The 26,707-nt window shown below is 43.4% G+C and overlaps 1 protein-coding gene across 4 annotated transcripts in view; it reads right to left on the bottom strand.

The window, feature by feature from the left end:
• Positions 1 to 26,707, bottom strand: part of Sgtb (small glutamine rich tetratricopeptide repeat co-chaperone beta) — a 36,526-nt gene that overhangs the window by 3,580 nt on the left and 6,239 nt on the right. For 2 of the 4 annotated variants that reach the window (XM_087617968.1, NM_181629.3), the window contains exons 3-10: positions 24,782 to 24,885; positions 21,971 to 22,040; positions 19,285 to 19,384; positions 9,889 to 9,993; positions 7,094 to 7,232; positions 6,941 to 7,003; positions 4,447 to 4,484; positions 4,133 to 4,216 (exon numbers count right to left, since the gene is read on the bottom strand). In XM_087617968.1, coding sequence (XP_087474094.1) covers positions 4,133 to 4,216; positions 4,447 to 4,484; positions 6,941 to 7,003; positions 7,094 to 7,232; positions 9,889 to 9,993; positions 19,285 to 19,384; positions 21,971 to 22,040; positions 24,782 to 24,885 — 703 coding nt within the window. The remainder of the gene's footprint in view (positions 1 to 4,132; positions 4,217 to 4,446; positions 4,485 to 6,940; positions 7,004 to 7,093; positions 7,233 to 9,888; positions 9,994 to 19,284; positions 19,385 to 21,970; positions 22,041 to 24,781; positions 24,886 to 26,707) is intronic. The other 2 variants (XM_087617974.1, XM_087617971.1) reach the window with 1 other exon arrangement.

Raw genomic sequence — 26,707 nt, 5'->3', positions numbered from 1 at the left:
GGAATTACAAGATGGGTCATCACTGCCAGATTTTTTGTTTTTTGTTTTCAGCTTCATCGGGGGGTAGAACTCAAGTCTCCCTGGGAGAAAGGTAAGCGCTACCAACTGAACCATCTCTCCAGCCCAGGACAGAGTTCATTCTTGGGAAACAAGACATCCTTTGCTTGTCAGCCTCTTGTGGAAGATGAGAAGAAAAACCAAACGCTGAAGAAAAGGGCCTGAATTGGACACAACCTACTTGTCCACTATTTAATCAATCGTGTGTGCTCCTTACTGTGGGCCCTGAAACAGAATGCACTGATCTTCCTAGTTTCTCAGGCCAGAACGTAACAACTCCCAGTCTGGGATCCTGAGAGCGGTCAGTGAAAGTCAAGACAGGGTTTCTCTATGTAGCTGGGACTGTCCTGGAACTCACTCTATAGAACAGGCTGGCCTCAAAGAAAAGTGAATATTTTAAAAGTCAAAGTTTTAACATAGGCCTGGGAATGTAGTTCAATGACAGAACTTCTTTTAAAGATTTACGAGTACGTAATTATCCGTGTGTGTGTGTGTGTGTGTGTGTGTGTGTGTGTGTGTGTGTGTGTGTTTATATGCATGGCTGTGCAAGTGCACAAGCCTAAGCCAGAACCGATATTAGTTGTCCTCCTCTGTTTCTCCCTGTCTTTTCCTGAACCTGAACTTGCATTTTCTTTTCTTTTTTTTTTTTTTTTTTCCGGAGCTGGGGACCGAACCCAGGGCCTTGCGCTTCCTAGGCAAGCGCTCTACCACTGAGCTAAATCCCCAGCCCCGAACTTGCATTTTCTTAACTAGGCTGGAAGCCAGCATGTCCCAGCGATCTCTGTCTCCCCTTTGGAGCTAAGGCTACAGTGGGCATGGGATGCCAGGTTCTTACGTGGGCATTAAGATTATTATTCGCTCTATTGTACAGATAGGTTCTTAATCTCTGAGCCATCTCTCCAGCCCAACAGAACACTTTCCTAGCATGCCTATGGCTCTAGTTTCAATCCCAACCCTTTATTAGACACAGTCATACACAACTTTGAAACAGGGTGGTAGTGCATATCTATACTTCCAGCACAAAGGAAGAAGAGGCAAGAAGATCAAGAGTTCAAGACTAGCCTCAGCCACATAGTAAACTCAAGATCAGCATGTCTTTCTAAGACCCTGCCTGGGGAAATAAAGAGCTTAGACAGTTGTAGAAGCCAACACGGAAGGTCCTTGGGTTTACTCACTTTTCTGAGTCCTGAGAAAACTTGTTTCTGTCTCTTCATTTGAATGCTGTTCAGAAACTGTATAGAATTTTTCTGTTACTCTGAACTTCCCTAATCTTTCTCTGAAGTTGCGTTCCTCACCATTTGCCTATGGTATTACTGCCCTGTGGCTGACCTCCATGCTGGCTTAACTCAAACAGCAATGGGGATTTGGGGGGGGGGGGTCATTTGTTTGTTTGGATTTTTGTTCTTATTTTTCCTTCTCTTTTCCATTCTTCTCTGGCAGCGGCTGAGATTTATAACTTGCCTGTCCTGGGTTTTTTTTTCCTTTTAAAATATAATAAGAGGGTTCTAGTCTAGTCTAGTCTATTGAAATTACAGTAGAATAAGTCTATCACAAATTCTTCAGTACATGTGTTACATGAATTAAGCGTGAAAATCATGCCACTTAAGGATCTCTCTAAAAATTCAACATCCTAAGCGGTGACTGGGTTTGAGAACAAATTAGAAACTGGAACTGTGGCTTCCTATAAACCTGGCAGGGGCAGTATCAGACACATATTCGAGTTGCAATGTCTTAGGCAATTCTAACATATTAATGTGGTTACAATGTGTGCAGTCAGTCTTTAAGTGGCCCAGAAGCCTGACTGCATTTCCTAAGTGTTCTGAACGCTAATGATGTAACACGCAATCTGACCTTAAAACTCATTTTACTTCCTTGCTTTTGTGGTGCTAGGAATTGAACCCAGTGAGGGCTCTAGCACTGAAGCAGAGGTGATTTGTAAGCCAGGTATGGGCCCCATGTTTGTCATCACAGTACACTTAGGAAGATCACCTTAGTTGGAAGTCAACACTGGCTACACAGCAAGACAGTATTTCAAAAGACTGATTTTAAAATTTGGGTCTGCACCTAAATTAATACATATTTTCAGTAGACATATGATTTACCACTTAAATCCCAGAGTAGTTATTCAAGCTTACAAAATTAAAAAAAATAAACCCATTGGTGAAATTGAAGGATTAATGCTTTACATATGAGGTCACAATGAGAGTGCATTAGTGAGCGGGACATCAATCTTCAGGGACCCTCTGTAAGTTTTCAGCAGGGCACCAATCCTCAGGGACCCTCTGTAAGTGTACAGCAGGGCACCAATCCTCAGGGACCCTCTGTAAATGTACAGCAGGGCACCAATCCTCAGGGACCCTCTGTAAGTGTACAGCAGGACATCAATCCTCAGGGACCCTCTGTAAGTGTACAGCAGGGCACCAATCATTGGGGAGCCTCTGTAAGTGTACAGCAGGGCACCAATCATCAGGGACCCTCTATAAGTTTATAGCAGGGCATTAATCCTCAGGGACCCTCTGTAAGTATACAACAGGACATCATTCCTCAGGGACCCTCTGTAAGTGTACAGCAGGGCATCAATCCTCAGGGACCCTCTGTAAGTGTACAGCAGGGCATCAATCCTCAGGGACCCTCTGTAAGTGTACAGCAGGGCACCAATCATTGGGGAGCCTCTGTAAGTGTACAGCAGGGCACCAATCCTCAGGGACCCTCTGTAAGTGTACAGCAGAGCACCAATCCTCAGGGACCCTCTCTAAGTGTACAGCAGGGCATCAATCCTCAGGGACCCTCTCTAAGTGTACAGCAGGGCATCAATCCTCAGGGACCCTCTGTAAGTGTACAGTAGGGCACCAACCCTTAGGAACCCTCTGTAAGTGTAGATGTCAATACTGATATCCCAGGGACCCTCTGTAAGTGTACAGCAGGGCATCAATCCTCAGGGACTCTCTAAGTGTACAGCAGGACATCAATCCTCAGGGATCCTCTGTAAGTGTATAACAGGACATCAATCCTCAGGGATCCTCTGTAAGTATAGATAACAGTACTATATACCAGGGACCCACTGCAAGTGTAGATAACTGTACTGTTATCCCATGTGACCCTAAATCCACACTAAGAACAACTAAGAATTTTACCTGTACCTCAAAATAATAAGTAGATGTCCTGACTCCTCAGGAAGTTAAGACTTATTCCTCAGCAATTCCAGCTACCAGTTACAGATGGAAACTACCCACTTCCTTGTTTGTGTTTTATTCATTTGCTTGCTTGCTTCCTGCTAACAGGGTATCATTATGTAGAACTGGCTAGTCTGGAACTCACAGAAGATCCGCCTGCCTCTGCTTCCCAAGTGCTTGGAATTAAAGGTGTGCACTACCATACCAGGGTTTCGCCTACTTTTACTTCTAAAAAACTCCTTTTAAAAATCTTCTGGAATGTGAAAATTCAATGGAGAGAAGGAAAACAGTCTGTGAGCAACACGATTTTCCCCAAAAAGGTAGAGCTGGCCACAGTCCCGGTCTTCTGGATCCCACCCTTCACGTTGAAATGTGACTCCGATTTGCCAACTTTTTATAAATGCCTATATGTTTCACTAGGCAAGTCATTTTAACAGGAAACAACTAATGAAAGCTGTGAAACAAACTAGAAACAAACTATCAGGTGTCGAATACATGTGTGTTGTTTCCATTAAGTAACTTAGTGCTGGTTAGCCTTTTGTCAGTTTGACACAATCCTCAGCATATCAAGAAAGAGAATATCGACCCTTCATCAGATTGGCCTGCAGGTAAGTGTGGAATATTTTTCTGACTAATGATTAATGTGAGAGGCCCCAGCACAGAGTCCTCAGTTGTGCAAGAAAGCAAGCTGGGAGAACCACAGAGAAAAAGCCAGCAAGCAGTACTCCTGCCTGGTGCCCGGCTTCCATTCCTGCTTCCAGGTCTACCTTGAGTTCCTGCTCTGACTTCCCTTCATGGCAGACTATAAACTGTGAGCTGAAATAAACCCTTTCCTGAGCAAGCTGCTCTTGGTCACCTTGTCTTCCAAGTCTAACAGAACACAAACCAGGGCAAACACTCACGCTTGGATAAGGCTAGACAGGTCTGTTAGGCCTCCAACTCCAGCAGCAGGTCCTCCGATGGCATTTGTCATCATCCCTGACATCCTAGGGTAATAAGAGGCATGACGTGGGGATTAGCATATATTCCTCAGGGGAAGGAGAAGTCAGTGACATGTATCAATATCTTTGAAGGGATTGGGTCAACTGTGAGTTGACCTCAAGTTCCAAGTGACTGGGAATCCAGCAATTTTGTTTTTATCAATTATGAGAGTGATAAGCTTAAATTAGGAGCCCGGCAATGAGAAGGGAAAGGCATGAGGAGCCCTTATACTTACAGCTGCTGAACTTGAGGGTTCTGCATTAAACTTGCAGCCTATAATTGAAAAGTAGTATTGCCCATTAAAATGACGTCAATGCGTAGGGATGTCACAAAGATGCTGGAAGGGTGCAGGGACAAAACCTAACGACGCACACCCTAACCGTGGAATTTCAGTGCGCCATACGAGGGAAATGAGATGGTACAGAAGAGAAGGTAATAGAAACAGTAGTCAACTGGGAAAATGAGACTGCAGACAATTGAAATAGAGACACTGATTAATGGAGGGTGCTGCCACTACTGATCAGATCAATGTGTCAAAAAGCAAAAAGAGAAACTTTAAAACTATAAAGATGTAAAAGTTGAGAGAAACAATGCTAAAGAGACGTTTGTGACTGTGATGGAGACCAGACCAGCCCTATCTAGAAGGCTGCAGATGAAGAAAGGTCCCCCTGCTTCCTTCACAGACCAACAATGGCCGGCCAATAGATCTCAACACTCCACGTAAAAGCTGATCGACCCAGTCCTTCTGTTATTTATCTTTATAATTTTCATCGGTTTCTATTTTCATTATTTGGCGGTACTGAGGATTGAGGCTTCTTGAACACTACACACATGTCCTAACACTAAACTACAGCGATGGCCCTCACTTTGTTTACCTGTTTATCTATCTATTATAGCAATGGCGGGAAATGGAACCTAGTGTGTCAAGGATGCTATCCAAGTGCTCTGACACCGAGGCCCACCCACAGTCCCACACTGGCCCCTTTTAAGAGTCCAAGATGTGCTTTTAACTCTCCTCTTTTGCAGCTCCTACACGGTGTGGTCACACCTTATTTTGGTATATAGCAGCTTACAGACTAAATTTAATCTGGAACTAAATTCCATTTTCATATTCTGTTACAGTAATATAACCTGAGTCCTAGAAATCGAGCAAGCCAGGTTTTAGAACATCGGGGACTTACAAAGAAACATGCATTTGCCAGCGAATAGGTAAGAAGGCCAACCAAATCGATAAGAGACTGTGTCTTTCAGTTGAACTAAGGATTTAATGATTGTAAAACACATTTACTTGAACAAAGATGAACAAGAACTGATTCCTGCATTCCAGGAGCAGAATTATGGTAGAATGTATGTGGTTTTGTTTTGAGGCAGGACCTCGCCATGTAGCCAAGGCTGGCCTCAAATTCCTGTGTAGTCAAGGCTGGCCTCAGCCTTCCATATGCAGGGAATGCAAACATGCACCACCCTGCCAGGCAGCAGAATGTTTACATACAAAGTCTGCAGCCAGTAATTCAAGGAGTACTGTAGACCCAGGTAACAGCCTATGCCCACCAGACACTGGACCAAATCATGCTTCTTTTTCAAAGAACCGTATGTTATTTCTGTTGGTTTGAAGAACGGCAGGCAGGACTGGAGATGTTGCTTAGCTGTCTAGGATGCATGAAGGCCTGGGTTCAGTCTCCAGCACTGCATAAACTGGCTGAAGTGAGGCATGCCTGTAACTCCAGCACTTAGGAGGCCCGAAGAGCAAAAGTTCAAGGACACCTTCAGCTACCTACCAAGTTTGAGGCTAGTTCAGGTAAGTTTGAACCTGGGCTACGTGGAGAATCTGTTTTTCTCTTTTTCTTTTTCTTTTCTTTTCTTTTTTTTTTTTTTTTTTTTTTTTTTTTTTTTTTTTTTTTTTTGGAGCTGGGGACCGAACCCAGGGCCTTGCGCTTGCTAGGCAAGTGCTCTACCACTGAGCTAAATCCCCAACCCCAGAAACTGTTTTTAAAAATGTAAAAACTCTAAAGACAGAAAACAAGCCCAGCAATATTGACGGGCAAGCTTGGGGAATGGCTATAAGCAAAATCCCCAGACAGCATTTGATAGATATATCTTCCTAGGACCAGTTTTATGCAACTTTGGGGTTTTAAATTCATTCATTCATTCATTCGTTCATTGACTGTGCATGTGTGGCACAGTGCTCATGTAAAGGTCAAAAGACAACTTGTGGAAGTCGGTTCTTTTTTTCCCCCCACGTGTGACCTCAGATCACCAGGTTTGTGTAGCAAGCACTGTTGCCTGCTGAACTATCTCGCTTGCCCAAGACAGTGGTTTTTAAACTTCCATATTTGCAAACTGGCAATCTAATGAAAAATAAGTATGAATCTTGTCTTATAAAGCATACATACTCCCACTAACACCAATGTTCTTGTTCCAGTTTCGGAAAGCTGTGGGCTTTCTAAAGACACCCTGGCTTCTTCCGAGTTGGACAGGCGAAGAGCCCTGGTCTTAGCCTCAGCCTCTGAGCACCTGCCACTCACCAGGAGCTCCTGCGTTGGTTTCTAAAAGCATTTGGAGCCTGCACTCCCAGTTCCTGAGAGGCTGAGGCAGGAGAATCACTTGCGCTCAAGAGCTATGGGTCAGCTTCAGCAACGACTGAAAAATCCCACCTCCCTAAAAAGAATGGCAGAGAAGGATAGCAAATATATCACAGTCAGCACCCCAGAGACCAAAAGTGTACTCACCATGGTGATGAAGGCCGGGTTATTTATCAAGCTGGCCATGTCAAAGGTCAACCCAGTTCCTGTCTGAAAAAGAGTTAGATCTGAGATTTGTTCCAGCCACCGTGATGTCAATCAATTGTGAGTGACAGGATCTCTTCCCCAGTGACAACTTACAGGACTAGATACCTCTCTTAACTTCTGCTCTGCTATTTTCAGATTTGACTTATAGGAGTCGTTTTCAGGATCAAGATCCAGTGCCTTCTGGTAGCTTGTAACTGCCTCTTCAAACTTATTCATGGCAGTGAGAGCTAGCCTTTGGAAATAGAGCAGAGTTATGCTATTAGAACAGCAGAAGGTCATAGGCTCAGCGTATTCAGGGCCCTTGCATTCGATTCTAACCCTCATTATGTTATGGTTCAGAGAGCAAGCAATCAATTCTCCCCAGCTCCAAGATTCTATAAGCTTCAGCTGTCTCCTCTCTGTTCCATTGCACACGTGTCCCACACAGATCATAAACTGAAAGCTCAGAGAGACTGCTCACCCTTCTGTTTTCCTCAGGACTGACAGGTAAATGAAGCAGCTTCCTTTATGTATCTCTAGGCTGTGCTAAACCAAGATTTGTGCTAGCAACCCTGTGATCATGTAAACCCATAATACGGACACCCTTTTCAAGGACTCTAATAACCAGGCGTGTCAAACCTTTTGACCTTATAACAGTGTTGTCGCCTACAGATGTGTTTGGCTGCATTCGTAACTATCCTGGGACACATGCAGCCCACAGGCCTCAGGTGGGACACAACCACATCTGGATGCTATGTACTTGAAAGCATCCCACATCCTTCCTTCCTAAAAGACTTGAACAGTAATGAATATTAGTTTCCCACTTCCTTTTTCTTAATTGCCTCACTTCCTATAGCTTTATTTTTATTTGTTGTATTTATTTATTTATTATGAATTAATTAATTATTGAAGGGAGTGGTGCCAGGGGACAAATATGGAGACCACAGGTCAACTCTGTTGACTCCTTCTTTCTTTTCCTACCACTTTAACAAGAGCTTTCGGGGTTGAACTAGAACTGTCAGGCTTACACAGCAAGTGTGTTTACCTGCTGACACATCTTGCTGGCCCCTAGTTTCTCGTCTGTTAAATTAAAATCAGATTGTAGGTATCAGATGACTAGTCCTGAAAAACACGTTAGTTGTTAGACAGAATAAGGATCTTCTGTAACTCAAATAATAAATTATTATCCCAGGCAAAAGCCTTAGCCTTACTGCATTTTAATGTTTATCATTCCCACTTATAATTTATTTGAAAAATTCATCAGAATTAAGCAGTAATAACTACATATAAAAAGATAGTATTAAGTATTTTATTTGTTCTGAAATTGCTTTTTAAACAAATTAATCCTTTCTTTTCTGGATTACCTCACAGACTTCTTACATGGATAAAATTAGAATTTCTTATAACCCAACTAGTTTTCTATTAGTCAACCTTGAAGGGTCCTCAACAGAGTTCCAAATTAATCATTGATAAATATTGGGAGCCTACTATGTACCAGGTGCTACTTTTAATACCCAGCACTCCACGATTTTTTTAAAAGTCCCTAAGTTTAAGAAAATCCCCTTCCAAATGAGAAGCACAGGCAACAAGCATGTATACAGAACAGGTAGTATTAAGGAAAATGACAGCAGTGTTTGACACTGGCCACAGTACATGACAAATGGCCATATGCAGAGGACATGAATGACAGGAAGTAATCGTAGAGAAGTTGGGGGAGTGCTATCAACCCAGACACAGAAGCAAATACAAGGACACTAAGAAACATGCAGGTGTAGTAAGCTTAAAACACAGGACAAAGGCACAGGAAACAAAACTGAGGGGTCAGCTGGCTATGCTGGATCATACAAGACCTCTTTATAGTTCAGACCGTTTACTACAGTTACAAGGGAATGACTGTTTGAGTTATGCTTTTAGGGTTTGGTAGGTAGGTATGAGACAGGGTCTCATGAGGCCCAGGTTGACCTCAAAGTTGCCATGTAGCCAAGGACGACCTTGAACTCACAATCCACTTGCTTCTACCTCCAAAGCTCTGGGACTATCGGCATGCAACACCACACCCAGTTTATGCAATGCTAGGGCTCAAATCCAGAGCTACCAGCATGCTAGGCAAGCATTCGATCTATTTAGATATTCGACTCTTCTGGGTTATACTTTTGAAAGCTCACTCTGGCTTCTCTGTAGAGGATCAACATTGGTGAGGTATAGAATTGAGGTGTACAGACCACTCAGGACGTAACTGAAGCAGAGTAGGTAAGCCATGGAAATCTGGGCTAGTCCTATAAGCAAGCTAGTCAGCAAGTGAATCTAAGATAGTCCGGACAATGAGACTAGGCCAGGTATGCCAGGTGAAATGGATCCAGAACAACTCCTCAGCTTTGGGCTGAAGCATTGGGTACATGAGGTCTGGGGAGAGCTTTAAGATGAGAACAAGAGTTCTCATAGGAACACGTGAAATTCAAAATGTCTATTAAATCCTCGAACAGAGAGACAATAAGGAATGGGATATTTGAGTATGGAGTTCAGACATAGAACATGCAGCACAAGCAGGCAGTTCTCACTCACGGAAATCTAATCCCATAAAGTCTCCGTGAGCACGGAACTAACAAGTACCAAACAGTGGTTTCCAGGGAAAACACATGGGTAGGGACCTATGAAACTTACTTGTGCTTTTATTGTCCAGGCTATGAAGTGAGTTTACTCACACAGTTTCTTACAATGCCCAGTCAGTCCTGAAATACCCGTGATGACCTCATCCCCAAGTGTAGACATCTCCATTTAACTACATTTCTTTCTATTACTTTTGTCTTATTATCACACGGGGTACACCATTAGGATATTCACCATGAAGCCTTAACCACGGCATATATGATTCCCCCTGGCAATGCCTTGGACAGTGTCTGGGCACTCACCCCATCCTTCCGTAGGCCTTGCTGTATTTTGAATCAATTGCGATGGCTTTCTCACAGTCCTTGATTGCATCTGTGTAGTGACTTAGTTTGCTTTGAGCGGCCGCCCTGAGAGGGAGAGACATTACAATAAGGCAGCAGACCCCAGGCTTTTTCAGGCACGAAACTGCATGGTTCTCGTCCCAGTTTTTACATCGCTCATCATAAATTTCTAAGTCGAACTGTCTGATTGTATGACAATTTAAAAACAGCTCAAAACATCAGAAAGAAAAGGTAAGCTTGGTTTTCTTTCCCCTTTGCTTTAGAAAACACAGATGTGTGGGTCATTACAACCTTCCTACCTATTTACTGCCTCTCGATTTGCCTGAGACGCAAACTGAAAACACGGAGACATCTGGACCGCTGGGGAGGCAGAGAGAGGGGGGCAGCTTCTATGAACTGGTCACTTTTATAGTAAAGTTAAAGCATACCAAGAATTCCCAACCCATGACAACCTCTTCCATTCTGTTACTCCTGACACAGACTAAACTTTATTCCTTCAGTCTCTCCAAAGTTACCATCATCCCCCTCAGGAAACCCTGGAATCTACTGCAGAAGAAGGCCGAAGAGACCAACTCAGGACAAACAGCATCTGCCTGGGCAAACATCTTAGCAATTAGGATGCTGCTGATAACTATGTCAACTAGGAAGGATTCACTCAGAAGAGCAATGGGGAGGAAACGCAGACCATAAGATTCGTACTCAGAGGCCAGTGAGGGAGAATCGGCAGCCAAGAAATGGCTGCACAATGTCCGACATAAGGGCCAGAGCATAGGATGACATCTTAGGTCCTCACTACTCTACCCATTCACCCAGGGCATGCTGTACCCCTCTACTCCAAATGCTATACCTCCCAAACTTGAGGTCCCTTCTAGTAACAAAGGCAGGATGCCCTTGGGGGAAACAGTTACAAATCCAAAAGTTGACTTAGATTCCCTCACGCTCAACAGACAAAAGCCCACAGCAAGCATTCCCCACTCTCTCCAGCTTGCTGAGTTTGCCTACAAACTAAGAAGCACTGTTCAACTCCTGCTCCCTTTATTCTTCTCTTAGAGCCATGTCTGCTGTCTAAATTGCACAAACTGATTGTTTAACCTTCTGTCTTCCTTGAAACTAATCTACAGTAAGCTCCTTCAGGGACTTCCTGGACTCCCTAGTAACACACATGAAAACAATAAAACGGATGCGTGTGTGTGTGTGTGTGTGTGTGTGTGTGTGTGTGTGTGTGTGTACCTATGCGTGCTTGTGTATTGCAGTCAGGTACCTTCAGGTGTCAGTCTTCACCTTTCTACCTTGAGACAGGGTCTCCTCCAGCAGGGTAATTAGCCCTGAGCCTCTGGAGAGACTCCTGCCTTCCCTCTCATCCCCAGGGGCATGCTGGAATTATACATGCTGGCACTACATAGGTCTGGAATCTGAACTCAGGGTGCTTGCGTTTGGGGGAAAATGCATTCAAATCACCAGACTTGTGATGCAAATGTTTTAACCACCGAGACAGCTCCTGGATAGGACTAAAACACTGTTCTTCACTGACCTCGACATGCCTTAAATGCTCTAATTTCCTCTGGCCATCAAAGTAAAGATTAGGAGTATCGACTTCTGTCATGGCTAATCTTGCAGTCAACTTGACTGCATCTAGAATTAACCAAACAGAGCAGCTGGGTACAGCTAAAATCCAGATCATTCGAAGTTGGAAGACTGAGCCTAAATCTGAGCTACAGAAGATGTGGGTCTCACAAAAGGGCATGAAGGAAGGAAGCTTGCTTTTGCCTCAGTCTTGCTGGCCAGTTCATCTCTTCTGTTCCTGAGGCACTCCTCCCCTGGGGTAAGAGCCCACTTCGTTGGAATTACAACATAGACTGAAAAAAGGGCAGTGCTCTAGGACTTCCCTGGGACTCCAGCACTAGATTGGGACTTCAGAGACATCCAGTCTTGTGGACCGAACAACTACTGGAATCCTGGACTTTCTGTTAAGAGACTGCCATTGTTGGACTACTTGGCCCACAACCTGTAAGCCACTCTAATAAATGACTGACAGACAGACAGACAGACAGACAGACAGACAGACAGAAGATGGATGGATGGACAAGTACACACACACACACACACACACACACACACACACACACACAGAGGATTATTTTTCTATTCTATCCATTCTGTTTCTTTGGAGAACCCTGACTAATTCAATACTATTGCATCCCATCAACACTGTATAGCCAAAGTAAATGGCCAAATGTTTGTCAGCTCTCCATGAGCAGCGTTCTATAACACCAGTCCTACAGAAAGGCCGCTAGAAGAGACACTGATAATCCTGGACTCTGAAACTGGGAATATAGATCTTCCAATTTTTCTGTAAGCAGTATCCCATCACCTGTAGATTAGCTCTGATAAAAAAAAATTGAAAATCAGTTTTCACAACTAATATGCACATTAATGGCTGGCATACACGTACTCCAGAAAGTGGATTTTGACGCAACAGAAGACTGGCACTTTTGACGGACATGTGGTATCTGTCCTGAGTCTCTAACACCAGCCCTGGCGAGGCAGATTTCTGTGAGGTTAAGGACAGCCCCCTGTCTCAAATAAATAAATAAATAAATAAATAAATAAATAAATAAATAAATAAATAAGTAGTCTGTACATGTTTTTGCCCCATTTGATCTTCTAAACTATAATACATCTATAACTAAACTCTGTACCAGTGTAGTAAGGCTAGAATGAAGTGCTTCCTTGGAGAAAGCTCCATTTCTGGCCACCACAGAAAACCCCCACACACTGGGGAGTATAGTTCATGTCTACTAGCGTATTCTACCAATGTTTAAGTTGCTTGGAGAAAACCAGTTCAGACAGCGACTGATGCCTGAAACCCTGCCGACTCACGTGGCTGGGCTAGTAATTTAGTAACCGGCATCTCTTCTAGAACTACAATTCCTGAGAAGTCTAAGATGATGGATAACACTTAGCCGTGAACCTGGCTCTGGCTATAAGTGAAACCCTCCACCTGACTCCCATGCGCCTCCTGCTCCTGTGTATAGCCTCTCCATTCTTCTCCTAAGAGAACATTTTTTTATCCAACTGGTACTTAGCATCAGATCCTTGCCTGTGCTAGGCAAGTGCTCTCCCACTAAGCTAATGCATGTGCTGGGGAGATCCAGGTGCACAGACGCTTTCTAAGAATCATGGATGTGCCAGTAATGAAATACTACTCCTGCACTCAACCGTGCTGGAGGTCAGTGGGGTTGGGGGGAAAGGCTAGCTGACCATCAAGAAAAAGTGGCTCCAGGTGTGTTCACACATACCACATTTTCCATCCCCAGGAATCAGGAGGTGGAGGCAGGGGGATCAGAAAATCAAGAACAGCTTCGCTCACATTGTTCGATGCTAGACTAAACTACAAGACTGAGAAAAGATGGGGGCTTTTTCTTCTTTCTTTGTGTTGTTTTGCTTGTGAGTCGGTTTCCAGCTCTCATTTTTGAGACACTATCTTGTTTCTGTATCTAGGCTGGTCTTGAACTCTCCTTCTTTGGGCCTGAACCTCTCTAGCGCTGGGATTATACATATATGTTGCCATGCCTCCTAGAAAAGGTGGCTTTGAGTCTATGTCTCTGTCAACAATTCTTTGTGCAGCCTAACTGAGGGCCTTCCTTCTTGAGATCATAAAAGTTTAGTGTTTACTAAAAATTAAGCAAATCATCTTTTTTCTTATTAAGAAAACTGCACCATGAGGAGTCATTCACTGTACTGGGCACTATTCCAGGTCTTTGCACATGGTAGGCAAGCACTCTACCACTTCACTACAATCCCACCCTTGGTCCACCAGTCTCAAGATTCTCTCGTCTCTGTCTTTCCATGCTGACAACAATGATCAAAGCCAGGAGGACCTAATTCAGAGAGTTGGGACAAAAGAAAGGGGTTGTTTTGCTTTTTAGTGTGTGTGTGTGTGTGTGTGTGTGTGTGTGTGTGTGTATCTATGTTTCTATGTTTATGGGCACACTCATACCACAGAATATGCAAGGATTTCAGAGGACAACGTTCGGAGTGGTTCTCTTCTTCCCCAAGAAGGGTTGTGAGGACTGAACTCAGGTCAGCAAGCACCTTTCCATAAGGAGCCATCTGGACAGTGTTTCAATCCTGCTTGCTAGAGATCACAAATGGTGAGCTAAGGCGAAAGTGGGTTTGTGGAGCTGAGAGGCCTGGGAAAGAAGGTGAAGCCAGGATGCATTTGAATCTCATCTGGATGAAGGCGAGCTTGCCACCATCTGCAATGTCAGTGCTTGCTAATGATAATGTGTCTGCTTCCCTGTCTGTGATGGGGCAGAACGGTGAACTTCAGTACAACATGGGCCATGTCTGTAGCCACCTTCTCTATCCTGACCATAGCAAGAACATCACTTGCATTCTATTTTTATAGAAAATAACACAGAAAAAGTCCTGGCTACTATGCATTTCCTCAGCCATCTATAATTGAGTTATAGCAAATTAAGTTATTCTTAATAACTATTCTTGTAACTAAAAAAAAAGAGCTTATGCCACTTTATTTGCTATGTTTTTAGCTTTGGAAAGGGTCATTCAGTTGACTTAAAAATTTGGTTTTGGAGGTCTCATAATTTAACTCAAGCAGACTTCAAACATGTTATGTAGCCTGGGTGGCCTCATCCTAAAGATACTTTGCCTTGGTCTCTGTGGAGTGAGATTATAGGTGTGTGTCACCTGAGTTACACTGTAGTTTACTTATTTGGAGACAAGGTCTCACTCTGCATCCCTAACTGTCCTGAAACTTACAAGCAGGTGAGGTTAGCCTGGAACTCACAGCGCAACAATGTATTTTGAAAGAAATACTTGAAGTCTAGGACTAGCTCTTTGTGCATATGACTGCCCCTCCAAGTGCACTTTGAAGTGGCAAGTATCATGTTTACTTTGCAAGAAATAGATTCTTACAAAGGATAAGTGAGTGCCCAAAAATTGTACAGAAAATAAGCAGTAGAACTGCGATTCATTGATCAAGTTCAATCTCAGCGAACTGACTTTAGGAATCTGCTAGAAAAATGGGAAAACAAAATGCAAAACCATAGGCCCTCATTCCCATCCTCCTCAGAGGCAAGTCGACTAGATGGTGCTCCTAACTTATCCTTTGTTACAATGGCTTGATGATTCAGAATTCTATTTGTAGGTGCAGGTACACGTGTGACTGCATACATATGCAAGTGGAGGCCAGAGACCACACGGTGCCCTTGACCTTCCTTTTGGAGACATGATCTCTCACTGGCCCGGAGCTCACCAAGTAGCCTGTGCTGCCTGGCCAAGCAAGACCCTGGGCTCTACCTATGTGTGCTTCCCCAGCTCTGAGATCACAACCATGCAACTCAGTCCCTGGATTTTTAAAAAAATATGGGTTCTGAGGATCAACCTCATGTCCTCAAGCTTGCAGCTTTATCAACTGAGCTCTCCCCAGCTCCCAGTTCTGAATTTTAAACTATGTTCTCCAACCTGAAATGTCTTCCACTCTCTCTGGTCTATGCAAAGTCCATGTCTTTCCAAGCCACTTCCAACTCTTTCCAAATCATCCAAGTGGATTTCCATACCAGTTCCCTTTCTTCCTGTTCCTTACATGATTCGTCCACCCATCCCACTTGCAAGAGTCTCCTAGAGAGAAAGGAACAGACTTAGCATTGAGGCCACACAGAAGAAAAGTGAACTTCAGGTCTGTGCAGAAACAGAAGGCATACTGTAATGTGCCCACACTCGGTCACTTGCTGTTTCATGGACAGAGCTGTTAATGTGAGAATCTACCTGTTTCGCTAGTTCTGGAAATGTCTTCTGTTTCTTTACTTGCTCTCTGTTTATCAAGCAAAACCATGTGAGTTCCTGTCAGGCACGTGGCTGCTGCTACAGTGCACACAGGATATGCAAGCCCCAATCTCTGCCCTTCGTGGTAAGAAAGAATGCAAATCCACATCAAACACAAGGGGAAGCATGCTAAACCCATGTAAGTGCTACATATGTGGTAAGTGCTCCTCACGGAATTAAAAAAAAGTAAAAAGTAAAAATAATTCAACAACAAAATCCCAGGCTTTCAAAGAAGGACACCTGAACTGGAGAGATGACTCCTCTGTTAAAGGTGAGGCTCTTAGCCAAAAAGACACAGAAGACTCCTGTCTTCCTTGTATGGTCAATTGTAGGGTCAATTCCCAGTGACCCTAACTATGAACAGCAACCTTCAAAGACAGAGAGTCGGACAGCTCTACAAAGTAAAGTGTAGTTCATCTCACGCATTCAGTGTCAGGGTACATGTTGGTTAGCATTAAACTGTGACTGGGGCGTGGTGAACAAGGTCCTTCCCCAGAGTCTCAGTCTAAGCAGACAAGTGGCTAAGAAAAGTGGAATGGTAGTTGGCAAGGTTACCTACAGCTTGTTGAATTTCTATAATGATAACAGTCTCCAAAAATCCCTAAAACCACTCGGGCGGTTTATTCAGCATTTATGTTAAGTAGGAAAACTAACTAACTAACTAACTAAAATAAACTAACTAACTGTTTAATATTCAACAGTGTGCCCTACGACTGAATCCTTGGGGGAAAGAGCCTATCTAAATGAGAAAGAGAAGCATATTCGTTAATTTCACTTTAACAGTAATTAAAAGCAAGAATAAATATCACCAAAAATCTATCCATCGAGTATTAGCAGACATAAGAGTATTGGTGAATTCTAATCGAATCAAAAATGAATTAGGGCTGGAGAGATGGCTCAGCGGTTAAGAGCACTGACAGCACTTCCAGAGGTCCTGAGTTCAAATCCCAGCAACCACAGAGTTACTCACAACCATCTGTAATGAGATCTGGTGCTCCCTTCTAGTCTGCAGGACTACATTTAGGCAGAAAGCTGTATATAATAAATAAATATAAAAAATGAATTATTTGCTTAGGCTCCCATTTTTTCCAATTGTTTTTTAAATTTTATTTTTCTTGGATATTTTATGTATTTACATTTCAACTGTTATCTCCTTTCCTCCCTCTCACATATCCATTCCCCAAACTCCTGCTTCTATGAGGATGCTCTCACTCCCACCCACCCACTCCCACTTCAACATCACGGCATTCCCCTACATTTGGGAAATGAGTCTTCACAGGACCAAGGACTTTTCCTCCTATTGATGCTGGACAAGGCCATCCTCTGCTACATTTGTGGCTGGAGTCATGGGTTCCTCCATGTGTACTCATTGGTTGATGGTTTAGGCTCTGGGAGTTATGGTGGGGTCTGGTTGGTTGATATTGTTGTTCTTCCCCTTCAGATCTTTCAGTCCTTTCTCTAACTAGGCTCACATTTTTAATGTATTACTCTATAATCAAGCAATTTTATGGTACTATACATATCTTGTCATAATGTATGCATAAGTATGTGCATACATAAGCATACACACACACTCACACACTCACATAGACACACAGACACATATTCACATACATGCACACAGACACACACACTCCCATACACAAACACACAGAGGCATGTACACATAGACACATAAACACACGTATTCTAACACACATACAAAATAAAAACTTTAAAACATTAAAAAGTGAGATGGGTCAGCACATAAGAGCAGCTACTATGCAATCTCTGAACCTGAGTATAATCGTGGGAACCATGTTGGACGAGCTCCCCAAAAGCTGACCTTTGACCTCCCCACTCATGTGTGCACCCTCACTTAATCACACATATACACATCGCACATACAACTAAAACAATAAATAAGAGAATTTGGAAGAACACTAACCATAACTGGGCAACATTTTTAAAAAAATATTCCTTGCCTAACTAGCCATAGATATAAAATATGATAATTTATATGAAAATGTGATTAAAATAGTGATAATTAATAATTAGAGGCTTAACGCTCATAAAAAGCATGTCAAATATAGATACAGCTATCCCTAGGACAGGGAAGGAAAGAAGTTGGAACAACTTTGCAGTTAGTCTCAGTTTTTAAAATGTTTATAACTGCTCAACCAATTAAATGCATTTTTACAGATAGATCTAAAGTCCACAAAAAAAAATACTATTAGAAATGCAGATGTTGGGGTTGGGGATTTAGCTCAGTAGTAGAGCGCTTGCCTAGGAAGCGCAAGGCCCTGGGTTCAGTCCCCAGCTCCGAAAAAAAAGAAAAAGGAAAAAAAAAAAAGAAATGCAGATGTTCGGGGAATCTAGATGGCACTAGAAAAAATGGGGACAATCTTAGCATCCACAGCAGATACAATGTTAAGTAAAAGATATGTCTATCCACTTATTCAAAAGGGACACGGTGTTTGTATGTTATAGGCAAATAAATAATGAGAGTAACAAGGTAACAGTAACCACTTCAACAATGCTTGTGAAGACTTTCAAAACTTAGGACATGGGGCTGGAGAGATGGCTCAGTGATTAAGAGCACTGGCTGCTCTTCCAGAGGGCCTGAGTTCAATTCCCAGCAACCACATGGTGGCTCACAACCATCTGTAATGGGATTCAATACCCTCTTCTGGCCTGCAGGTATATGTGTAAATTGTATAAAATAAAATCTTAATAAAAAACAAAACAAAACAAAACCTTGGGGCTGTTAGGACATGCCCTAAGGTAATTGGTAGGGTGCTTGCCCAGTAAGCAACTAGGTGTGATGGGTTAATTCCAGAACTCCAAAAGTTGAGGTAAGAGGACCAGAGCTTAGAATTTCTATACTAATATTAGCTGCATGAGAACCCATCTCCGAGAGAGAGAGAAAGAGAGAGAGAGAGAGAGAGAGATGATTATTGCATATTCAGTGAACAAAGTTGAACTGCACTCCTATAAAACAAAATATTTTAAAAGAATATTAAGACTGGTGGCCTCCCCACACATATGTAACAGATGTGCAGCTTGGACTTTACGTGGCTCTGGAACAACTGGAGCAGGGGCTCTTCCCAAAAGCTGTTGCCCGTCAGTGGGATATGTTCTTCTAGCTGGGCTGCCTTGCCTGACCTCAGTGGGAGAGGAAGCGCCTAGCCTCACTGAGACTTGAAATGCCAGGGTGGGGAGGGGACACCAGGAGGACCCCACCTGCTCAGAGGATGAGGGATGGGGGAAGGATTGTGGAAAGGGGTGCCCAGGTGGGGGGCACTGATCGGATGTGAAGTGAATAAGTAAAAAAATACAATTACATAAAAAATAATAATAAAAAGATTGGCGGCCTCTGAACGAAGCCTACAGCTTTTTTTTTTTTTTTCTGCTTTCAGCTTATTTTTCCGTACCTTCAGATTTTTCCCAACAAACACACTCGACATCTGCCTTTCAGAGCTGTGAGTCCCAGCGTTTGAGGATGAACAGGGAGCCACGGAGCCACCTTACCTGTTACAATAATAAACGGCATTGTTCGGATCCAGTTCTATTGCCTGCGTGTAACAGTCCACCGCGGCCGCGTAGTTTTCTTCTTTCATGTGGTTATTGCCTGCAACCAGACCAGTGACAGGCACTGTAAGCGCAGAGTGACAAAGGGTAACGTCTGACCCGTGAGGCTCAGCCGCAGGAGCTATAACAACGAAGGTCGCAAGCAGTGTTTTCCACTCACAAAGGAGAACTGGGGTGAATTTTATCTTACAGCACAGAGGCTCTGAGTTTCCTGGCGTTTGAATCAATTCAGCAATATGGAATCGTGGGAATTAATATCTGCGGTGACATAAAGTTCAGCGACTGGGAGTTAAAGGCACCGTGACTGTGTCCAAGATATATATTCTCTCCCTGTTCACTTCTTCACTCCTCACCCATTTAGAGCTGACCGTATTCCTCCCCTTTCCCTAGTTATCACCTCAAGCTGGACCCAACCTTCCCCTCGTCCCTTCACCACACACACCTCTGGGCGGCCATGTTAGGAAGGCTGCTAGAAGTAAGCTGGCTACACCAACTGGGCTCATATGTCTTTGGCAGATAATATCCTTTTCAAAGGACGTAGAAGCCTTTTAAGGGGATTGTGGGAGATTAATTTCTAGAGAGACAGGACTTCGGATGCTGTCCTAGCCTGCTGAGTACTGATTTTCAGGAAGACTGAGTGCACATACAGCTGGCAGTAATTTAAGGAGTAAAAAAGAGGGCTCCCTCCGCTGCCGTACTGCACGAAGAGGTGCAGTGTCCAGGGTGCTGGCTAGAACCACTAGATAAAACTGGAAACCCTACATCTGAGATCGGGATGTCATGTCTCAGAACCTCTGCCATTCCTCGGTTTCCTGTTCCTGTTGTGTTTGTCAGCCGCTCATTAGGAAAGTGGGAGACAAACCTGCAGAGAAGCCAGGGCTGGAAGAGTAAAGGGAAGTCAGGGGATTAAGCTTCCAAGGCAAGCAAAAGCTACCGTACGTGAGGATGCAAGTAACTGCTAATGGGTAAAAATGGTTAGTAACTGATTTGGCCGTAAGATCTGTGACTGCTATAAACCAATGGACATAGTAAAAGAGCGACTTGTGGCTGCTGCTGCTGCTGCGGTACCTTGTGCTTTTGGGGTAGCATTTTACCATCATCAGCATTAAAACTTTCATGGGTCCCTCCTATGAACCACCTTAAATGTGTAAGTATTATCATTGTGTGTGTATGTGTGTGTGTGTGTGTGTGTGTGTGTGTGTTACAAATATATGCAAGTACTGTAACACAAGTCACAGAAAGCTTCCGCCTATAAGACAGGCAATATGCAAATTCAGGACACAAATGAAACCTGTGGATGTAACACAACAACCATGCATTTGGTATGGCACTTTACAACTGTGCGCGCTATTCTCCTTCAACGCTTTCTCCTTGCTCTCTCACAGCCCCATCAGGAGATGGCATCGGATGGCTCTTGCTGCTTCCTCCTGCTCTTCAGAAGCACAGGCAACATCTGAAAGCCATGCACCAGGGCGGTAGCAATCAAGTGGCCTCCATTAACACCTCCAGCCTGGAGTGATCCAATACTTGACAACCTACCATGACCATTTGTTTTCACACAAGTAACAAAATCTACACAGAACGGCCATCCTTTACACTTTGCACATAAGTATGTCCGACATCTGATGTGTCTCGGTGAAACAAAGACCAAATGCTTTTGTTAAAGGAGAAAGCAGGAGTGACCCAAGTCTCCCCATCTGTTGTGTTCCAGGAATCTCACGCTACCCCTCCCTCTAACCCACACCCTCATTATGTCAAAACAAAACCAAACAAAAAGCTCCTCAGGGATTACCATTTCCCAAGGCTGCCGTGCAGAGCAAGTAGCACTCGGGACAAGAATAGCATTTTGATTTGCCTTTCACTGAACACTACTAGAACTAAGCCAGCTGCCGCAATACAATGGCAGCAGAGACCCTACAGTACCACTGAACTGTCCACACGGTGCAAAGCCCGAGTGGGAGAAAAACTTCCGAGGAAGCTGCTCCGATCAGGAAGCATCCGTGAACAATTTGCATCTGGATTGCTGAAATCCAAAGGCTTTGGGAAATACTGCTCGGGTGGCGATGTTAATATCGGGTGTTGCTTTTATTTTACGTGTAAATTGTGAGGTCATGGCACTTTCAGATTTCAAGGCACTCTGATAGTATCATTTTTAGAGGAAACGAAATTGAAATGGGAGACTCATGTACGTTCTCATGTGATCAAAATAAGGAGACTAAAGAACAAGGAGGCAATGAAACGCGTTAGGTAATAAACAAGACAGATGCCCTGCGCATGCATTGATAAACTTCAGAAACCTTCCTAAAACATTAGTTACAGATGAAGGTTAAAATAGCACTCAAAACTAATCACCTCTTTTTGGTTAAAAATAAAGGAGAATTGAGTCAAATTGCAAACGCAGTTCAAAGTAAACAACCTACACGGTATCTATTTCGAGAGGCTTTCTAGATACTGGCTAGTCTTGACGGCCTTGGTACTGACAAGGCATTCTGGGTGTGTCACCAGGCCTCTTACAAAGCCACAGGGATGACGACAGTCATGTCCTGACATCGCAAACTACCATACTGCCACCTTGGAGTTGTCACCTCCAGAGCGGCAGAAAGTAACCTCTGCGGGCGGCACCTACCTTCATCCTTCAGCTGGTCGGCCTTTCCCACATCTTCGGGCACTGAGTTAGAAAGCGGCCGTATGTCATTCTGAAATGGAATAAAAATGTGATTCTTTTCAGCTACATGAAAAGGCATCCCAAATCTATAAATAGTAACCAACTGCACACCTTTTAGTAACTCATCGGTGATTCTATCTCGCTAAATGTCTCACCTGAATAAGCGCAAACAAGAGACCGGATAAAGCCCTCTGGTGGACTTTGATTAGAAATAGGATTTGTTGACCTTCCCTTGATGAGAACAGGCATCTGAGAACCAACTCTTTTTTTCCAGGGCTGGGCATGCAACCTAGGACCTGAGAAAGCCAGTGCTCGGCTGCCCACTGCGCTGGGGCACCAGCGTGATGGCTTTGAGCTTTGAGCTTTACCTCAAGGTAGGGTCTTTCCCACTAGGATGCCTAGGCCACCTCTGAACCTACCTCATAGCCCAGGCAAGCATCGAATTTGTGATCCTCCTGCCTTGGCGCTGGAATTACAGATCCCTCTTTCTTTTCTTTGTCCATAGCCAGAAATCCCACCCCATGAATGAAGTATTGAATTAATATACAGCAAGATCAGAAGTAGAAACTTCTGGAGCAGTTCATTATCCTACAACATGTATCTCCATACCGTTTACCAATAAAAAGAGCAACTATCATGTCATCACTTAAAGACGCACACGCACATGAGCGCACACACACACACTGACTCACGCACTAAGGCTAGGAAGATGTCTTCTAAAAGTTAACAGTAGCAATATTTGGAAATAAAACTTTTAGTCTCTTCCTTACATCTTTCTGTACTGTCCAGAGTTTTAAACAACAGTCAAATAGAAAATAACAGGCAAGATGAAAAACAGCATGAAATTTTGTACCAGCCCCTACTACCGTCCTCCAACCTCCTAGGCATACGTTTCAAACCAAAGGAGCCTCTAAAGTAAACTGAACATTCCAGGGTGCTCTGAGTGACAGTGGGGACATCTGTATCTTTCCATTTATAGGAGACCTTGTAAAAATCACACCATTTTTTAACTCCACTCTGAAGTTAACCATACTGAAAACAAAGAAGAAGAGTAACTTACAGCTTTTGTGGCAATGGACTGCGTTTAAAATACACAGTCATCCTTTATCCAAACGAAGGTTTCGAGGAAAGTGGTAAATGGAATGTGGAAAAGTGCTTTGCTGATCAAGACAAATGCCCATGAGTATAAAATTACTGACCAAGAGTGACAGAAAGCCTTCTCTTTGGAGCACAAAGTATTAAGACACAGTAACAGAGAGGAACACTCACGCACCGTCATTCCAAGACATGGTCCCTACTGCTTTATAGAACCTACTCTCCATCTTCTGCTTATTTCCCGGCTTCTGGCAAACTCACACAGCTTACTAACTTCAAAAGATGAATCTTTCGGGTGAGAAAAAGTGGCATACTGAAAATCTGATTATAATTTATTTTCTAGTCCAACCCCTTAACTTTTAAGATGAAGTCATCACAGTTTTACACTAAGAACGAATTCCTCATACTCACTGTCTCAGCCTGAGCATCGTAAATGTGTGGGCAAACGTTACATACTTTAAATAAAGGGAACGAGTCCACTTTACTACGTGTAAACCAAAATACTGGGGCAGAAAGAAACAGGCAGGGTTCTAAATTCAGAGTCATTAATACCACATTCAAGTGCACTTGAGACAAACACATCATATCTCTATCAAAGCTGCCTCGGGCTCATTTTAGACCTTCTCTGCCATCGTGTTAACATGAGGAATAGAAGCACAGCCTGCAGACCTGCTCAGGGGTAGACCTGGGTTCTAAGGGACGATTCTACTATAATTAACACCCTGGAGAAGTAACAAGGAGTCAGTCTCAACCAGTTTATGTTGTAAAATAGCATACAACAAACCTCTCACAGTTAAGTTCAGTCAGAAAGCTCCAGCAACAGAGCTTCAGTCAAATAGAGCGTAAAAGTCAGCTGGAGGGTCCTGGAAGACCCTGACAGTGGTCTTCAGCTGAGATTCCTTCAGTCCTAAGTCTCTGGTGACATTAACTAAAGAGAAGGCAAATTCCAAGTGCCGTCAGCCCTTGGGAACCTGAATGTAAACATCTGCTTCAGCCATGGTCTTCTTATTTGGTGACGGAAGCAGGGTGTCTCCGGGAGCCACCAGCTCAGACACAATGAAAAAGACAAAAAGAGTTCACCTTAATCAAAGCAGAGTCCTGTGACTCCCCACATCTTGTCATATGAGCTCATCCCTTCTAAGTCTAAAACCACCAAAGTCCACCTTCATTACAAAGACTCTAAAGAGTCTCTTCCCAACGAGCTCCCGAAAGAGACAGTGGGGACTGTGGTTAAATGTGCAGTTGGCCACACCCACCTGAGGCCCAGCTAACACTGCTTGTGACAGCATCACTCCCAAACTCTTCATTATGCCAAGCTCGACCATAACGTACAACGGCAGCACCCGGAGTGGGCGCTGGGAACACTGTCCAAGGCTCCTGGGCAAGCAGAGCGTGCTGTCAGCCGTTGAGCAGTCTCTCCAGCACCACAGATCTTGGAAATTTAAAAATAAACTATAAAAGACTTCACAGGGGGCACAGTGAGGATGTAAGAACAGCTGATCATATGACCATCTAAAGCACATTAAATGAGGTATATTTCAGTAACTAATTTCCATGACACCTATCTCTCCTCCGCCTAGGTTATTTGCAGACCTAGTCCCTCAACTAGTAAGAACCCAAGAGAAAACGGTGCCACACTTGCATCAAATACTAACGAGGAAATAAATGCCTACAGACCTTACAGACGGAGTTGGTGAACATTTCTGTCAAAGGCTGTGAAACGGCCAGATGTGTATCTTCGGGACTGATCTTAAAGACGGTCTCCAAACACTGGATTGCAACTAGAAATAAAACGAGGGCAGTGAGGATTAGCAACTTTACAGAAGAGCTTCCTAGTTTTCCTTATAGAAATATAATCTATGTGTTTACGGTCAAAGAACATAAGGAAAGCTAATTGGTCCAGCTGCATAAAGATTTCTGGAGAAAGATGCTAATCTCTTATCTCTCACTAAAAAGTAAGTGTTAGCTAGAGCATAATTTCTGAAGACACACAGTATATCACATTCTTGTTGAAGGTCACCATCATTACCATCTTACATTCCAATACTAATGTCTAATTAACACTAATTAACCACCAATGATGCATTAAACAAACCAAAAGGTAGGCATCCTCTACATGTGAAAAACAAGATTTTGACTCGATGAAAATTAGTAAGAGAAACGTAATACTTGGCCTGATGCAGGCCCTGGATATTAATCCTGGCATAGTAACAGGGAAATAGGTCTATTTTAAAGTATTCATTCATATACGCGAATTTACTGTGTGCCTACTATGTGTAAAGCTCTGCCCCGAGATGTTAGAGGGACAGCAATAAACATAACGGGAGAAACAAATCACCGTCCATATTATAAAGTAAAATATACAGCCTACTAAATGATGGCAGCTGTCTCGTCTATTTTTGGTGGCGGACACAATAAGTGGTTGGCACAGCAAGGGTACAAGGTCCGGACTGATGCAAAGACACGGATGGAGATTATGTAAGAATCAAAGACAGGATCACAAGGCAGCTTCAATGACATTTTTAAAGAGTGGGGCTCTGTGCTACTGGGAAATGGAGGGCTTTGAAGGATTTAGTGAAGGGAAAATAACTGTCTGTGTTTAGAACTAAACGAGCGGCAGGAATGTTGAGAACAGCCTAGAGAGAGAAGCGGGAAACCAGGTGGGCTCCCACACAACTGAGGAGCCCTGAGAAGAACCAACCCTACCACTGCCCCAAAACTAGCGAGTAGATTCATACATGTTCTATGAGACTATTGAAAGACGCTTTATATATCAATTGTAGTCTTGAGAAAAGTAACTCTGTCATAAAATAAATACTCCACCCTCAATGGTTACAGAAAAAAAATTCTCCTTAGAAAGGGTCTGAATAAAGCACCAAGTTCTCAGCGATAAGAAGTAAAAGTATCTTTAGGGAGAAAAATAATGTTTCCCTATACTTCCTTCCACTCCTGTCCGAGTTTAGGTATTTTGGCCTCCTCAGTAGCTAGACCTATAAGAATGTGGTCTTCTCCATTTCAATTTCTCCCTAACTGGTGAAGCTGCGTTTAAAATATCAGACTGTAGGGAAATGTCCTCTCCTTGCCATGACACTTGCGATAATACAAAAAGAACCCCAGCACAGACTCATACAAAATGCACGTGTATTTGTTTACCCTTGCATCCTGCCCACTGGATCAGACCGCCCTTGTTTGTCTTAAACGGTTCTCTTACTGGAAAGATGGCTCTATGTCAGATGGTCTGCATGCACCTGCCTCATGCTAGGTCATCTGCTTGGGGACAGGGACTGTTATCTTATCTGTCTTTGACTTTACCAGAGCCTGGCAAGTAGTGGAGGGTCAATAAATAGGATCTGTTGGCTCCTTTGTCTGCAATCAAAAAAAAAAAATCAAACAAGGAAATGAAAAACGATCAGATCCAGGGTAGAGAGCATTTCTCTTGCCTGCCAAACCCAGGCTTAAGTTCACAGACACGAAAAGAGACCAAGAGAACAAAGACAAATCATCGACAACAACAACAACAAAACAGACCACAGAACTTCCAAGCTCAAGAAACAGGATGGATTCACTTCACGAATGTTCTATGGGGAGGGGTTGATGTATCCT

The sequence above is a fragment of the Rattus norvegicus genome, chromosome 2, assembly GCF_021556685.1.
Source record: "Rattus norvegicus strain SHRSP/BbbUtx chromosome 2, alternate assembly SHRSP_T2T, whole genome shotgun sequence".
Lineage (NCBI taxonomy): Eukaryota > Metazoa > Chordata > Mammalia > Rodentia > Muridae > Rattus > Rattus norvegicus.
Note: the sequence above shows the minus strand (reverse complement) of the source record. Positions and strands in the feature narration are given on the sequence as shown.